A 16,423-nucleotide genomic window follows, 5' to 3' on the forward strand; every position below is an offset into this window, starting at 1 on the left:
ATTGGTGTATATTTAAGTGATATTTTGGATATATTTGAAGATTTTTATAAAACTTGACATTTTTAAAATTAGGGGCTAATATTTGGCTATATTCAATAAATCCTCTGTTTTTCCACTGTGCCGGAAACACATCTAGTACAATAACGTCTAGTACAATAATTATACAATTAGCTAAAAAAAATTCTAAATTTTCAACCTATTTTATTATTAGACTTGATTTATCAAGCCGTGCTGAGAGCACACTATAAAATTTCTTCTGTTTGATCTACCCAAACATATTTTTATACTTTTTGTTAGTCCAAAGCAACGCCATGCCATTAGTTACCTAAACATTTGACGTAAAAAATTAACATAAATTAAAAAAGTGAAAAAAATATATACTTTATATATAACATAACAGTGAGACGAACAAATTATGAGTAGTAAACTCAAAATTTTGAGAAACTTAATTTAGGGCTAACTCATCTCACCCTCTCAGGTTGATTTTTAAAATGAGTCATGATGTTTTAATTTTCTCGCATTGTCCTTTAAGGTTTTCAAATTGTATCAATTTACATTTTTTGTCTAATGAAGTATTTGAATATTCTTTAAATTCATGACACGGTGAGCACGAAACCTGTAATTTTGATAAAATGTATGCTACATTTATACCACAATGACTAAAAAAACTCATCAACTTAATGGATAAATGCAGACGATGTGGTCTAATATCCTAATGAATATGATGTTAGGTTTCCACCCACTTGTCATGGGTTCGAAACTCCACCCTCCCCAAAATTAATTCAATAGTTTCAACTCTCCTCCCTCCCTTGCCACTTAGTACTACGGTCTGGTGGTATTCTTTCCCGCTTAGAAGTGAGAGGTCTTAGGTTTGAATCTCGTGGATGACGAATTCGATACCAAATTAGGCTGCACATTATGTAGCTTAGCCGAATTCTCCTTTCCTTAGTGTAAAAACGTCGATATACTAAAAAAATTAAATAAATAAACTCTCCCCCCACCCCCCTTAATAATAGTAAATTTAAAAAATGGATATTTAGACAACCGTGGATGCAATGCGAGAAATACCTCAAGACCATTTTAAAAATCACCTCAAACCTTGAGGGGGTAAAATGTAGTTAGCCTCTTAATTTATTAAGCATTTTGAGGGTTTTTTTTTTTTTAATTTAGAAAATTTGTTAAATGATCCTAATTTCTCTTTATTGTTAAATAATGTAATCAAATCCCAAGTGGTGGATTATCTTAATTGTGGGGGCTTTTCTTTTTAGCCTATTACGTCCCAAGTTCAAACTTTCCCCTTCATTTTAGTATAATTCAGTGTAAGAGTATATCTTCTATTAAAAAGAAAAGGGAATTGTTATTGGCACTTCAAAATTCTCATTCTATATTCCAATTTTTTTATTCTATATTTAGAAAGAAAAATACACTTAAGGAGTGTAGAATGTGATTTTTAGAGTGCCAATAACGCTCCCCTAAAAAAATGTTATCACACATTTGATAGTTGAAATGTAAATAGATAATCATTGTGAGAGATTGTTGAGATTCTATGAAATTAGTTGGCCATGATCCCATAAATGTCACTTCTATAAAGACTTCGCAATATGTCCAAAACCATATTCCAAGAGGCAACGCGAGAAAGTTTGTAGTTGAGGTCCACACGTTGTATATAATTGACTAGTCATGACCATCTAGATGTTCACGGCCAGCACAAATAAGAGTCAATTATTGAGAGTAAGATATTAAAATGTCGGAATAACAATTGATTACAAATGCATAAAACGTCCCTCTCACAATAACTTGTCAATTATCCACAGGTGGTGTTGCAGAGGAGAGAGTACATTTCCAACTTTGGAAATCCTTCCTTTGTAGAACAACCGGAGGAAGCGGCTTCAGAACAACTCTTCGGTTCTCTTCAACCTGGCCAGGAACGAGTACAATCTTTTCCAGAACAACTCCCTGCCTGATTAAGATGTTCACAAAATTAGCTTCATCTTCGGTTCCGGTATACGGTTTGATAGTAACTTGCTTGAGACTCGGGATGCTTAAGTCAACTGGAGTATCTAACAACTCTTCTGATAAAATCTCCTGGAAATTGCATGATCGAATTTCAGATGTACAGCACGGAACCTAAAAAAGAACGATAAGCATAAGAAACATGAAGAATGAAGTGTGTCGAAGTACTCACATTATCTGCTTCAATCTTGTGTTGGTGTTCCAGAATCATTGTCTCGAGATTGGGCGAAAGTTCAATCAGTACAAGCATGCCAATGAGATCATACTGCGTGAACCCTGTTTGTAGCTCTAATAGCCTCAGATTGTGGAGTCTAAAGCTTTCAGGCAAGAAATCTGATGTCGTAAACTGAGAACGTATGCAAAGAAAACAACTTCAACAATACAATCCCTTTACGAACGGAACAAGAATGAAACTGCAAAAAGTTAACCGTAATCAAAACAATAAAAACGATAACTGATGAGAACAGAAGTTAGAAAGATTACCTTAAACCACCAGTTTTGCACATAAAGATACTTCAGATTAGGCACTTGTTCGAGTAGCCTAACAACCCTACTCAAATAACAATCGGATAGATCGATCAGGTGCACAATAACACGAAACTCAACCAGAAATGACGCATTCTTCAGCTCAAACATATAAAAGCTGCAGCAATCAAAACTAATCGAACAAAGGTTTGGGCAATCGACCAAAATCCTCGCTCGGATATAAGAATCATCATAAAAATGCCCAAGTACAAGCTTCTTGAGCCTTTTGCTACATATCTTCAAATGACGATGCCCCCAACAGTTTTGAAGCTCCAAATCCTCCAAACTGGGGCACCCCAGTATCAAATCCCCCACCATCTTGTCCGACAAGTAAACCTGATCGAGAAATAATGACCTAATTGACCGAAACCGCATGGTGGACAGTTCAGGGGGCAATATAACATCACATCGCGTAAGTCGTAATTTCTCAACACACCCATCTCTCAGAACAGAGAAAGGGAAAGCGTACCAGTTAGTTCGGGTACCTTCGTTGTGAAACTTTTTGTGGATGAAGAAGTCGAGATAGAGCTCGCGGGTGCGGAGGCAGGTCACAGCGGATCGCACCCAAGAGTCGACATGGGAGCTGTAGTGATTGTGGTGGATGAAAGAGAGGCGGAAAGTGGAGACCCGGGAATCAGTGCGGGAAACCAGAACACGGTCAACGAACTCGACGTAGAACTGGCGGGTATCCAATGGCGGCTCGCGCAGCGGGAAGAGTTTGTAGTTGAAGTTGAGGGCGGGAACGTGAGACCAGAGGGGGTGCCATTTGTGAGAGATGAGGGAGGCCTGGACGGCGTCGAGTGTGGGGAGGAAGGTGAGGATGTGGAGGAGGATATCATCAGGGAGATCGTTCAAGTTTCGGTTCGTAACTTCATTGCTTACATCTTCCATGCTTTCTCTGGATTGTTGACCAAACGAATTGTGGTTTCTTGATGTGGGAGGAGAGGTTTGGGCGGAGTCTAATCCTCATTAAATATTAAAGTCAATTAACTATTTAATCAGGATATAATAAAGAGAGAATAAACAGTCTGTGTAATCGATTTAATTTCTTTTTCCTTTTTCATAAGAAATAATTTAAGAGCATAGACAAACCATCGTTAACGCTACACCCAAACTTCGAGAGAGAGCAAAAAGAGACTCATTCAACTAGGAGGCGCAGTGTAGTAACCCGTCTCGAAATTTACTGTACGAAGGGGTATCTTTGTAATTTCATTAAGTTTGGGATTTTTAAAAAAAATTGTTTTTTGGTCTTAATGTGTGTGCACGTTGGGCCCATTTGTTTTGGTTTTGTTCTCTGGGGTCCAAGTCTCTCTTTCTCTCTTTCCCACTTTGTTCCATTTCTGTCTCTCCCTCGTCTTCGCTCTTCTCTCCTCCACATGAGCAAGGGTGGAGCTAGGATTTTTTTTTCTTGGATGGGCTAGCTGAAAACAATACCATAAAATTATATGTTTATTTTTTTTTTTGCTTATATAAAATTGTATAATAATCAATATAAAAGAACAACAATATATTATAAACTATTCTCAAAATCATAATCCTAACCGATATATTCAAGGACCATATAAATAATTAACCTACTAATTAAATCAAGAATAAGTAAATAAAGGGGACTAGAGATAGAACTAATTTATAATTTTTAGCGTAAAACGTATTATTCACTACCTCTCATCTACTAAATATACGTCAAAATAATAATTTGTATTGAAATTGAGTAGGCTATAAGCATGAGTTTACAAAAGAATAGATCTATTCACAAACCCATTTTACTTCCAACACAGCCTAATTAATATTTTGTTAGTGATCATCTTCAATTTATTCGATCCGAACAACCGACAATTAAAAGAGGTGTGTAAAAAGTAAAAATGAGTGCATGGATAACACTACCCTTACAGAAAACCTCCCTGGGCTACAGCCCACCTTAGCCTTGTGGGTGGCTACGCCATTGCACATGAGCAATCATCGAGACCACCATCATTATACCCACTCCAACGACCACCACCCACACCATCATTCTTCTCTCCTTGTGAGTTCCACGAAATCTGGAGAAAAGGAGAAGCACACAAGCTCTCCACGTCTCGTGGCACCGTGGGTGGCCACTGTACACCGCATCCCCAGTCTCGACCATGGTAAGCTTTTGGAACTCCCTTGATCTTGTTTAGGAGTGTTTTGGAGACGTTTCTAATTAGTTTTTTGTGGTTTTTTGACGAAGAACACCTTGGGAAGACCTTTCCCAGTTTCCAGCGAACGCCAGTGGCTTCTAGGCCTTTTTCCGGCCGACTCTGGCCACAACTGAGGAAACCAATGGTTTAGATCTCTTTGGTTCCGACGACCCACCTAACAAACATGCCAAAAGCCGACCCAAGTAACCTAGCCCATTTGGGCAGCCCAAGCCCCAATACAAAACCTTAAGGCCCCAAGCCTTTGGGCTTTACTAACATGGGCCTTCAGCCCAACCCATCAACCCCAAAACCAACTAAACCCAACCCCAGCCCGTTAAACCCAGCCCTCAAACCTTGGGCCAGGCAACCAAACCCAGCCCAGTTTGCCAAGCCCAACCTAGCTGTTAACCCAAGCCAAACTCGATGGAATATTCTCTGGAATATTCCAGTGTTGGTTTTTTGTTGACTTTTTTGAAATTTACCAGGGACCCTTCTTAGGGTAATTCGACGTTCTGAATTCGTTTTTTACCTCTGTTTTTCTCAAATTCAATCATTATAGTATAGTTTTATTAATTGGACCATTTATGTGCTTAGGTGCATTTATTATGGCATTTCCGTCTTCGCTAGTTTGCGTGGCTCTTGACGACGAAGTATCTTTGAGTGGACTCCTTCTAAAATGCATGTTTTAATAGTAGAAATGCATATATGAAAAGCATGATTTAATGGTTACGTTTTATGAGTAAATTAGATTTACACTTATATTATATCATGCTTTACTGCGAATATTTTGGAATACCATATTTTACCGAACTTATGTTCATTGTAGTATAAATGATGGATGATTATATACTATTTATGAACATGTTTTTACACACTTCTTTATAGTATATATGATGGATAACTATATGCTATAAAGATGTTTTTGAGATATATGTACCTATGTTTGGAAAGAGTATATTCAATGTTTTGTGCTCATCTAGTGGTCACTGTTCTACCTACGGGTGAGAGACATAGTTGTTGGCTTCGGGTTGGGAGAAATAATCTCTGGTTTTGGGCCCAGAGACATAATGTTGGCTGCGGGCCGAGAGATATAATTATTGAACACCACGGGTGAATGGGATACCACTAGTTAGCACACTATATACGAGATATGTTTTATGAAGGTTTTATGGCACACCACAGGTAAATGGGATATGACTAGTTAGCACACTATATACGAGATATGTTTTATGAAGGTTTTATGGCATGCTAGGGTTTTCGAAAACCTATTACATATTATGTTATGAGTTTTCTTTAAACTCTGCGAGTTTGTATGTTGATGACTGTTTCAATAATATATATATATATATATATATATATCAACTTGGTCCACTCATGTTTGTTTTACGCCCCCTCAGGATTTAGATTCAAGGCGTACAATCTGGCGTCAAGACACTTCCGCATCGGCATCGTTGAGTCCTCTCAATGTATGACCTATTCCTTTGTTCATTCAATTTTATATTATTTCCTTTTAGTGTTCTCAATTAGTTGTTTGCTCTAAACACATTTCTCATTTGCATATTAATTACATTTAAATTTATAAGTCTTATTTATTTATTGTTCTCATGCATTCTAACATGGCTTCATCACCTTCAAATGTCGGCTAACACGTGCCTATCCTAATGTTTGGGGAATATCAAGGTCAGGCGTGTCACACAGAACCTAGCGCAATGACGTTCTAGGATTAATGCAGTCGATCCCAATTAGTCAAATAAGACATTGTATTATCTTATCATGTTGATTGTTGAACAAGTAAGATTTGGTATGACATTGTAAACAAGACCAATTCTAATGGAATCAAAGCATGATAAAGGGAATAATATGGACACGATCAACCTTACAACTATGTCTAATAAAAACATGTCATTTTGACAAAGAAATAAGACGGAAGATATTCGCAAACAAACTCGAAATAAGATTTTGATATCTGTAATAACCATGTAATCTAAGATTCATAATCCAAGTTCAAACAACAGCAAACCTTGGAACGAGACGGAGCCGATGGATTCCCGTTTTAAGCTCAAAGTCCATTTTCTAATTGGAGTTGCGGAGGAGAGAGTAGTTCCAAGTTTGTGAACCCTTTTTATACATAACAACCGGGGGAACCGACTTCAGAACGACTACTCTGTTCTCAACTTGGCCATGAACAAGTACAATCTTCTCTAGGACAACTCCTTGCTCAGTCAAGATTTTCACGAACTTACCTTCATCTTCTGTACCTGTATACGGTTTGATCGTAACTTGCTTGAGACTTGGGATGCTGAACTCAACTGGTTTATCCAACAACTCTTCTGGTAAACTCTCCTGGGAATTACAAGATCAAGTTTTAATGTGCAGCAAGGAACATATAAAAGAATGATAAGCAATAGTAACACTGAAACACTAGGCATTGCTATAATTATATGTTTGTAAAAATACTCACATCCGGGTCAAACTTGCGAGGGTATACTAGAATCATTGTCTCGAGATTCGGACAAAGTTTAAGCAGTGCAGCTATGCCAACAAGATCATACTGGGTAAACCCAGTTCGTAGCTCTAAGATCTTCAGATTGTGGAGCATAAAACTTTCCGGGAAGGAATCCTTTGATGTCAGAAACTGAAGGCATATGCAAAGAAAACAATTAGGAATATAAGAAAATGCTCAACAACATAATCCCTTCGCATACCAGTGGTCATACAGAGGCGGAAAAAGCCAGTAAAACGTGATATTTGAAAAATCCCCAATTTCATGAAGTTTAAGGCAAAGAGGTTGGCTCTAACATCTAAGAATGTAATGTTGCACAGAAATGAGGAGAGTTAAAAAGCGACTAAAAAATGTCAAGCACAGAACCACATGGCTGGTCAGTAGTCACTGAGACATGCAACCAGATTTCATTTCCGGTGAGACTGATTTTCATATGAAAATATCTCCCAGGATGGGTTAATCATCATTTAATCCTGCTTGTTAGAACTAGTGACAATCAAAACAATAGACAAGACCTTTTCTTGGTAGTTCATATTTCAAAAAAGTTCTGTACAATGCCATTATGTTCAAATATCTCATCGATGCACTCTGAGTGAGAATTCCATAGGTTAGATTCTACAGGATCAAACCTATGGGATAAGGAATGATGGAGGGGAATAAATACCCGACCTAAAAGTAAAATAACTTAGTGAACCACAATCAAGTTGGTGCAAAAACCAGCTGAAGAATTTCTTTTCCGTTTAACGACAAATATGTAATCCATACTGAACAAAAATCTACTTTCTGTTCTATCAATAACCAAAAATGCTGGCACGGAAAATGTAGGCTATATTATTCAACATCAAAAGGTTTATTGCAGAAACTTATCTCCCAATGTGATTAATGATCGGACGAATAAGATAACAGTCCACAAAGAGCATTATTACGTTTCTTAATTTCCTGTGCAGTTCACCCACCACTTCTTAATTTCCTGGGAGAACAATCTATGACCAACTTGTAAAAGTCAGGAACTAATCATTTCCTCTATATAGACACGACCGAATTCCTGTAATGATGCTCAGACCTGAAAAACTAATTACCCTTTTCCTCTTCCTTTTAACTCCAAGATTCAGTGACAAGCTAACTAAGGCCTTACTTTCTTATCTCTTTCAATTCCTAAGAGTCTCAATAAAAAATACATGGATATACCACCATGTCCGAAAAACATCCCAATTTCGCCAATCTACGAAAAGCCTTCCGGCAATCACAATACCAACCACATTGCTATATATACCTCACATTTTTGGCATAGTATGCACACACAACAGAAGAAGAATAAAACTACATAAAGTTAAGCACAATCGAAACAATATGAACAACAATTGATCATAACAGAGATAAAAAGATTACCATAAACAACCAATTTTGCACATGAAGGTGCTTAAGATTAGGCACTTGTTCGAGTAGCCCAACAACCTTAATCCAATAAGAATAGGATAGGTGGATCATATGCACAAAATCAACCCGGAACTCAACCAGGGACGAAGCATTCTTAAGCTCCAACCTGAAAAAGCTACAGCAATTAAAACTGATCGAACGAAGGTTCGGGCAATCCACCAAAAGCGTCTCTCTTTGTTTAGAAGATTCAAAGAACATCCCAAGCGTTAGCCTCTTAAGCCTTTTGCTACATATCTTCAGACGACGATGGCCCGAACACTTTTGGAGCTCCAATTCCTCCAAATTGGGGCAACCCAATATCAAATCTTTCACCATCTGATCCGCCAAGTAAACCTGATCGAGAAACAAGGACCGAATCGACCAAACACGCCGAGTGGACAGCTTAGCCGGCAGCGTAAGATAGCAGCGCGTGAGGCCTAATTTCTCAACACACCCATTTCTCAGAACCGAGAAAGGGAAATCGTACCAGTGATTTACGGTTTCCACATCGTGAAAATCGTCGTGGACGAACAAGTCGAGGTAGAGCTCTCGGGCGCGGAGGCGGGTGACGGCGGATCGGACCCATGATTCGACGTGGGATCCGTAGTGAGAGTGGTAGATGAAGGAGAGGCGGAAAGTGTGGACGGGAGAATTGGCGCGAAAAATGAGAACGCGGTCTACTAACTCGGCGTAGAACTGGGAGGTGTATTCGAGCGGCTCGCGCGGCGGGAAGAGTTGGTAGTCGAAGTTGAGGGAGGGGACGCGGGACCAGAGGGGCCGCCATTTGTGGGAGATGAGGGAGGTCTGGACGGCGTCGAGTGTGGGGAGGAGGGAGAGGATGTGGAGGAGGATCTCGTCGGGGAGATCGTTTAGGGTTCGATTTGGGATTTCATTGATTCCCAATTCTTCCATGGTTGGTTTGGATTCCTGTTTCTTCAACCGGCAAAAGATTTTATAAACTCTGTTCGAGGAACTGACTGAAGCAGATTTTTCTCTACCCGCCCTTTATTTATTTTGTTAATATTTTATCTTCTTCATTTTTCAAACTTTACCATTTTTTATAAATTATAGAATAATTAATTCATACTAAATTGTAAATTCATCTAATTACAATAGAAAATGATTCAAATTTGAATGTAGAGAGAAAGACGAATATTGTCAACTTCGCACATGCTGGTGTTTGAAAATGCGTATTAGAATTATTTGAGTTTCCGAGGGATTGAGAAGATTAAAATCGAGTTTCAAGAACATAACTAAAAATAAACCTTCTATTACTTATGATATATTATATTTTTAAGATTTGTTTGGAAATATTTTTAAAATAACCGAAAATCATAGATTCTTAAAGCACTTAACACACTTCAAAGTGCTTTTTTAAAATTCACATGCATTTTCATTAATATTGGTTCCAAAAATATTTTCTTATAAAAAATGCTTTTAATCACCTTTAAAGCAAATCCCAAACCAGCATATTAACTTGCTCAAGAAAAAAAAAAAAAAAATATGCCGCAAAATCATTCAAAAATTCTCTTTTTCAACTAGAAAATCTGCTTAGAACTCGATCAAAAAGTCTTGTTTCAGAATTTTGGATTCGCCATTTAAAGCTCGGAGTCTATATACCATTTGGTGCTGCGGAGGAGACCGTACTTCCAACTTGCGAGACCCTTCTTCTATATACCACCGGAGGAAGCGACTTCTTCTCGCCATTCTCAAAACCTTGGAAGGGAACAACTACAATCTTTTCTAGGGCGCCTTCGTGCCTCATCAAGATTTTCATAAACTTATCATCGTCTTCGCTCCCAGTATACGCTTCTATTGTAACTTGCTTGAGGCATGGCATGTTGAACTCGACCGGTTTATCTAACAACTCTTCTGGTAAACTCTCCTGGGAATTAGAAGATCATGTTTTAGATACGAAGCACGGAACTAAGTAAAATGATAAGCAATAGCAACATGGAAACATCAAGCATTGCTATAAATATGTGTGTAAAAGTACTCACATCTTTCTCCATCTTGAAAAGGAATTCACGAACCAGTGTCTCGAGATTGGGACAAAGTTTAAGCAGTGCAGCCATGCCAACGAGATCATATTGGGTAAACCCCGTTCGCAGCACTAACACCTTCAGGTTGTGGAGCATGAAACTTTCGGGGAATGTATCCTTCGATGTCAGAAACTGATGGCATATGCATGGAAAACAATTACGAGTATTAGAAGATGTTCAATAACATAATGCCTTTAGAAACCAGAGGTCATGCGTAGGGAAACAAACCCAAAGAGATTCAAGCAGTAAAATTTGAAAATCCGAGAGTTCGCAGAGGTTAAGGCAATCTATGAATGAAATGTTAGACTAACCACATTGCTAACATATTTGGGCATAATTACCACAATGAAGTAAAACAGTAAGGAACTGCTTAAAGTTAACGAAAATCGAAACAACAAAAACAACAATTGATCAAAACAGAGGTACAAGAATTTACCTTAAACCACCAATTTTGCACAATGAGAATCTTAAGATTAGGCGCTTGTTCTACAACCCTATGAACCTTACTCCACTGATGATATGACTGATGGATTCGGTGCACGAAATCGGCACGAAACTCAACCAGGTAAGAAACATAGATCCAAATTGATCGAACAAATGTTAGGGCAATCAACCAACAATGTCTGTCTCTTTTCAGGATCATCAGGAAAATAATACCCCAATACAATTCGCAGCCTTTTGAGCCTTTTGCTGCATATCTTCAAATGAATTGGCCCGCGACACCCAAGAATCTCGAAAGCCTCCAAATTGGGGCAACCCAGAATCAAATCCTCCACCATCTGATCCGTCAAATAAACGTGGTCGAGAACCATTGACCCAATCGACCCGAACCGCATGGTGGGCAAATTCGCCGGCAGATTGAGATAACACCGCGTGAGGCTCAATTTCTGAACACCCATTTCTCAGAACAGAGAATGGGAAATCGTACATGTGGTGATCCTCGGTTTCGGCTTCTTCGGCGTTGTGAAAATTTTGGTTGATGAAGAAGTCGAAGTAGAGCTCCCGGGCGCGGAAGTGAGTGACGGCGGATCGAACCCAGGAGTCGACATGGTAGCGGTAGTGATTGTGGTAAATGAGAGAGAGGCGAAACGTGTGGATAGGGGAATCGGAGAGGGAAATGAGAACGCGGTTGACGAAATCGGCGTACAATTGGCGGGTGTCCAACGGTGGCTCGTAGGGCGGGAAGAGTTGGAAGTTGAAGTTGAGGGAGGGGACGCGGGACCAGAGGGGCAGCCATTTGTGGGAGATGAGGGAGGTTTGAACGGAGTTCAATGTGGGGAGGAAGGTGAGGATGTGGAGGAGGAGGTCCTCCGGCAGATCGTTCAGGTTTCAAGGACAACTTCTTGCCTAATCAACATCTCGATAAAAATCAACTTGAGGGTTATATACTTTCAATGTAACTTGCTTGAGACGTGGCATGCTGAACTCAACTGGTTTATCTAACAACTCTCCTGGTAGACTCTCCTGGAAATCAGAAGATCAAATTTTAGATATGGAGCACAGAACATGGCAAAAAATGATAAGCATAAGTTATACAGAAACATCAATTCTGTATGTAAAAGTACTTACATCTTCGCTAAACTTGCAAAGGTAATCCAGAACCATTGTCTCGAGATTGGGAGAGATTTTAAGCAATGCAGCCATGCCAACGAGATCATATTGGGTAAACCCTGTTCGTAGCTCTAAGTGGTTCAGATTGTACAGCATAAAACTTTTGGGGAAAGTATGCTTTGATGTCAGAAACTGAGGGCATATGCACAGAAAGCAACTATGAATGTTAGAAGATGTTCCATAACATAACACCTTTAGAGACCAGTGGTTGTACGTTGGGAAAAAAAACCATAGAGGCTAAGCAGTAATGAGGTGGAGGTGGACAGAGTTCGAAACAGACCAAAACATGTATAGCAAAGAAGCACATGGCTGCTCCCAGAAACTCTTCAAAGCCACAACATTGAGGAGAAAAACTAACTCTGCACAATGGCATGATTAAGCATCAACGAATCCTGAAATGAGTGATCATCCAGATAGAACCCGCTTTTGTATAAGAAACAACAGACAGGACCTTTTCTTGGTAGTTCAATTTTTGACAACAATTCCGTGCAATGAGAACTCCATGCCCAAGTGAAAGTTTAATAACTTATTGCACCACAAGCAATTAGGTTCAAAACCAGAGTAATGAGAAAGTTTATTATTAATCACCGAGTCCGAAAAACACCAAATTAAACCTATGTTTGAGGAGTCTTCCGCATAATCAGAATTCAGTATGGCAACCACGTAGCACGAAATTTTGGCATAACTTCCACATAAAAAAGGTGAAACTGCCTAAACTTAACCCAATTTGAAACAATGAGAACAGATTGATCAGAACATAAACAATAGAAATGCCCTAACTATTATGAAACTCACAACTAACTGCACTATAGGCAATGAAGAACCATAATCAGAGTGAATAGAAGTTTTACTTTCCTGACAACTCACCTCTGATATCACTATGCCAGAAGCAGAATCCTAATGCACGATATCTAGTCTTAATTCACCTATTTAATGACCAATTTGTACAAATTAACCACTGATTATTCCCTCTGTCACTTCAAGATTTAAGGACAAGCTAAAAATCCTTTCTCATGTTATTATATTAAGACACAAACTCATTCAAAAACACACGGCTATATCTCAAAGTCCGAAAAACATTAAAATGTAGCCTACCAATGTCATCAGAATACCAAATTTTTGCTTAAAGTTGGCGAAAATTAAATTACAAAAACAATAATTGATCAAGGCAGAAGTTTTGGGGAATTACCTTAAAACCACCAATTTTGCACACTAAAATGCTTAAGATGAGGCACTAGTTCGAGTAGCCTAACGGCCTTGCTCCAATAATTATAGCCTTCCATTAGGAGCATAACATCAACCCAAAACTCAATGAGGGACGAAGCATTCTCGAGCACCAACTGCTTAAACCAGCAGCCATTGAAATCGATCAAATAAAGGTTCGGGCAATCGACCAAAACCGTCTCATTGACTCCACTACCAGTATCATTAAAATCCCCAACCTCAAGTACTAGCCTTTTGATGAAACCGTCTCATTGACTCCACTACCAGTATCATAAAAATCGACCAAAACCGTCACAACCGTTAGATGAAACCAACTTCTACACAGATAAGACAAAAGACCACAAGGGTGGGAATTAACAGCTGTCTAATATTTGTGAGGTCCTAACAATCATGTCCCATAAGAATGAGCTTGTCCTCAAGCGTTGAAATCTGGGAAACGGTCACGAATAGAGTCAATTTCCTCCCAAGTAGCATCATGGTCGGGAAGGCCCATCCATTTGATAAGCCAACGTGTGACAGCCGAGTTTCCTCTCTTGAACATGCCACGTTACAGAACCTTCTTCGGTGTCCAGGTCACTAGCCCCGCATCTGACAGAGGTGGAAGCACGGTAGACACAGCCACGTTGAAGGCGAGTTTTGGCTTTAGAAGCGAGACATGAAACGTAGGGTGGATACGGGAACCAAGAGGCAGGTCCAAGGTGTATGCAACCTTCCCTACGCGAGCGAGGACCTTGAAAGGCCCGTAGAATCGGGGTGCCAGTTTGGGATTGGTGTGATGGACAAAGGATTGGCGGTAGGGTTGTAAGCGGAGAAAAACCCAATCTCCCACTTTGAACTCATGCTCTGAGCGCTGTTTGTTTGCATAATGGCACATGCGATCTTGAGCTTGGTAGATTAGCACAAAGGAGGTGAAGCAAAGCATCTCGGTCCCGAAGGGTCGTGCCCACAAGGTTGACTGAGGAAGAGCCCGGGAGATATGATGAGACGCTAGGGGGAAGGTAGCCGTACACAGCCTCAAATGGAGTCATCTTGGTGGCTGAGTGAAAAGTGGTATTGTACCACCACTCCGCACATGGCAGCCAGTGAACCCCAAAGGTGGCCTTGTCGCCGACGAAGCTACACAGGTAGTGTTCCAAGGTGCAATTCAGGACTTCTATTTGGCCATTAGATTAGGGGTGATAGGCCGAGCTGCGGCAAAGCTGCATTCCGTGGAGCTTGAAGGACTCCCAGAAGGTACTGATGAAAATACGATCCTGGTCGCTAACAATGGTTGTAGGCATGCCATGGAGGCATAAGACCTCACAGAGAAAGATGTATGACACCTTGGCTGCTGAATATGGATGTTTGACGGCAATGAAGTGGGCATACTTGGAGAGTCGGTTGACTACTACTAAAATTGCATTGCGCTCATGGGTGTGAGGAAAACCTTTAATAAAGTCCATGGCAATATCTGTCCAAATCTGATAAGGGATGGGAAGTGGTTGAAGCAACCTTGGTGGTTTAATGGCCTCGTAGTTGTTTCGCTGGCAAATATCGCAGCTGGCAACAAAGGATTTGACGGCTGTCTTTAACCCCGGCCAATTGAAGTTTCGACGAACTCGTTTATAGTTCGAAGAAATCCCAAGTGACCTGTTACGGGGGAACAGTGAAATTCTTGAAGAATGCGATGTCGCCACGGTGAGGAAGCCATAACGAAGATGCCACCTCTGTAATACAGAAGGTTTCCACGAAGAAAGAAATGGGCGCGCGGCTGCTGGCTGTTGTTGAAAGTATGGAGAAGAGTCGAGGCCTTTGAATCCTGATTATACTCTACTTGTATTTCTGAAATGCAATCAAAGATAGGTTGGGAGAGACCCATAAGCATGAGACACTCATGTTGCTGGGACAATGCATCAGCGGCGGTGTTCGAGGAACCCGGACTAAATTCCAGGTGTAATTGTAACCTAAGAGCTTGAGGAGCCATTTCTGCTATGTTGGTGTGGTGATTCTCTGGTTCAGAAAGTATTTCCGTATTTAATGGTCTATCAGGATGGTGAAAAGATGCCCAAGCAGATAAGGGCACCATTTTTTAACTGCGAACACAATTGCCATCATCTTCTTATCATAAACTGATAAGGCCTTATGCTTGTCTGCCAAAGATTTACTCAGGAAGGTAATTGGGTGGTGGTTTTGGGATAACACGGCCCTGATGCCAGTAACGAGGGCATCTTATTGAATGGTAAAGTGCTTGGTGAAATCCGAAAGGGCCAGTACGGGAGTGGAGGCAAGGGCCTATTTGAGGGCTAAAAAAATGGTGTCCGCAGTGGGTGACCTTTTGAAATTGTCTTTTTTCAAGAGCTTTGTCAATGGATGAGCCAAAATCCCAAAATGTCGTACAAATTTGCGGTAGTACCCTACCAATCCCAAAAATCCTATTAAGCCCTTGAGTGTGTGAGGCGGAGGCCAATCCATAATGCATTGCACTTTTGAGAGTCAACAACCACACCGGCAGCCGAGATAATATGCCCAAGATAAGCCACTATGGTTTGGCGAAATGAGCACTTAGAGGCCTTAACCTTCAAGTCATGAGCACGGAGGACTTCAAATACAAAAACCAAGTGCGTGAGGTGGGTCTGCAAGGTGGGGCTAAAGACGAGAATATCGTTGAAAAAGACCAACACAAACTTGCATAGAAAGGGCTTGAAGATAGAATTCATTAAGGCCTACAAGGAGGTTGGAGCATTGCAGAGGCCAAAAGGCATCACTAGAAACTCGAAGTGGCCATCGTGCATGCGGAACACAGTTTTGGGAATGTCGGGCTTATGCATGCGGATTTGGTGGAAACCCAAACGAAGGTTCAATTTGGAGAAGATGGTCGCATCACGGAGTTCATCCAGCAGCTTGTCAATGATCGGTACTAGGAAAGGAAATTTAACAGCGACCTGATTAAG

The 16,423-nt window shown here is 40.2% G+C and overlaps 3 protein-coding genes across 3 annotated transcripts; all 3 read right to left on the bottom strand.

Annotated features, from left to right (window-relative positions):
- Positions 1-1,563: 1,563 nt before the first annotated feature.
- Positions 1,564-3,634, bottom strand: LOC103941733 (F-box/LRR-repeat protein At3g26922-like). Its single transcript, XM_048579129.1, has 3 exons — positions 2,497-3,634; positions 2,186-2,359; positions 1,564-2,085 (listed from the first exon to the last, which is right to left on the bottom strand). Exons 1-3 carry the CDS (start codon positions 3,427-3,429, stop codon positions 1,801-1,803), a joined length of 1,392 nt encoding a protein of 463 aa, XP_048435086.1. The 5' UTR covers positions 3,430-3,634; the 3' UTR covers positions 1,564-1,800.
- A 2,891-nt stretch (positions 3,635-6,525) lies between these two features.
- On the bottom strand, positions 6,526-9,632 carry LOC103946965 (F-box/LRR-repeat protein At4g14103). The gene is made up of 3 exons (XM_018647411.2): positions 8,590-9,632; positions 7,159-7,332; positions 6,526-7,040 (listed from the first exon to the last, which is right to left on the bottom strand). The coding sequence occupies exons 1-3, from the start codon at positions 9,526-9,528 to the stop codon at positions 6,771-6,773; spliced, it is 1,383 nt and encodes a 460-aa protein (XP_018502927.2). The 5' UTR covers positions 9,529-9,632; the 3' UTR covers positions 6,526-6,770.
- A 1,325-nt stretch (positions 9,633-10,957) lies between these two features.
- On the bottom strand, positions 10,958-14,367 carry LOC103942963 (putative F-box/LRR-repeat protein At3g44090). The gene is given in 6 exon segments (XM_048578716.1): positions 10,958-11,230; positions 11,232-11,549; positions 11,551-11,987; positions 12,048-12,122; positions 12,228-12,401; positions 14,050-14,367. Coding segments are annotated over 6 exon segments (1,518 nt in total). The 3' UTR covers positions 10,958-11,034.
- Between the last annotated feature and the right edge of the window lie 2,056 nt (positions 14,368-16,423).

The sequence above is a fragment of a genome, unplaced genomic scaffold (assembly GCF_019419815.1).
Source record: "Pyrus x bretschneideri cultivar Hongxiangsu unplaced genomic scaffold, Pyrus_bretschneideri_v1 Contig13, whole genome shotgun sequence".
NCBI lineage: Eukaryota > Viridiplantae > Streptophyta > Magnoliopsida > Rosales > Rosaceae > Pyrus > Pyrus x bretschneideri.

Excerpts from the sequence above, each read along its gene's own strand:
- LOC103941733 (XM_048579129.1), bottom strand. The coding sequence starts at position 3,429 with ATGGAAGATGTAAGCAATGAAGTTACGAACCGAAACTTGAACGATCTC. Across the intron at positions 2,360-2,496 it reads TGCAAAACTGGTGGTTTAAG|TTTACGACATCAGATTTCTT; the intron begins GTAATCTTTCTA and ends ATACGTTCTCAG. Across the intron at positions 2,086-2,185 it reads ACAAGATTGAAGCAGATAAT|GAGATTTTATCAGAAGAGTT; the intron begins GTGAGTACTTCG and ends TGCAATTTCCAG.
- LOC103946965 (XM_018647411.2), bottom strand. The coding sequence starts at position 9,528 with ATGGAAGAATTGGGAATCAATGAAATCCCAAATCGAACCCTAAACGAT. Across the intron at positions 7,333-8,589 it reads TGCAAAATTGGTTGTTTATG|TTTCTGACATCAAAGGATTC; the intron begins GTAATCTTTTTA and ends ATATGCCTTCAG. Across the intron at positions 7,041-7,158 it reads CTCGCAAGTTTGACCCGGAT|GAGAGTTTACCAGAAGAGTT; the intron begins GTGAGTATTTTT and ends TGTAATTCCCAG.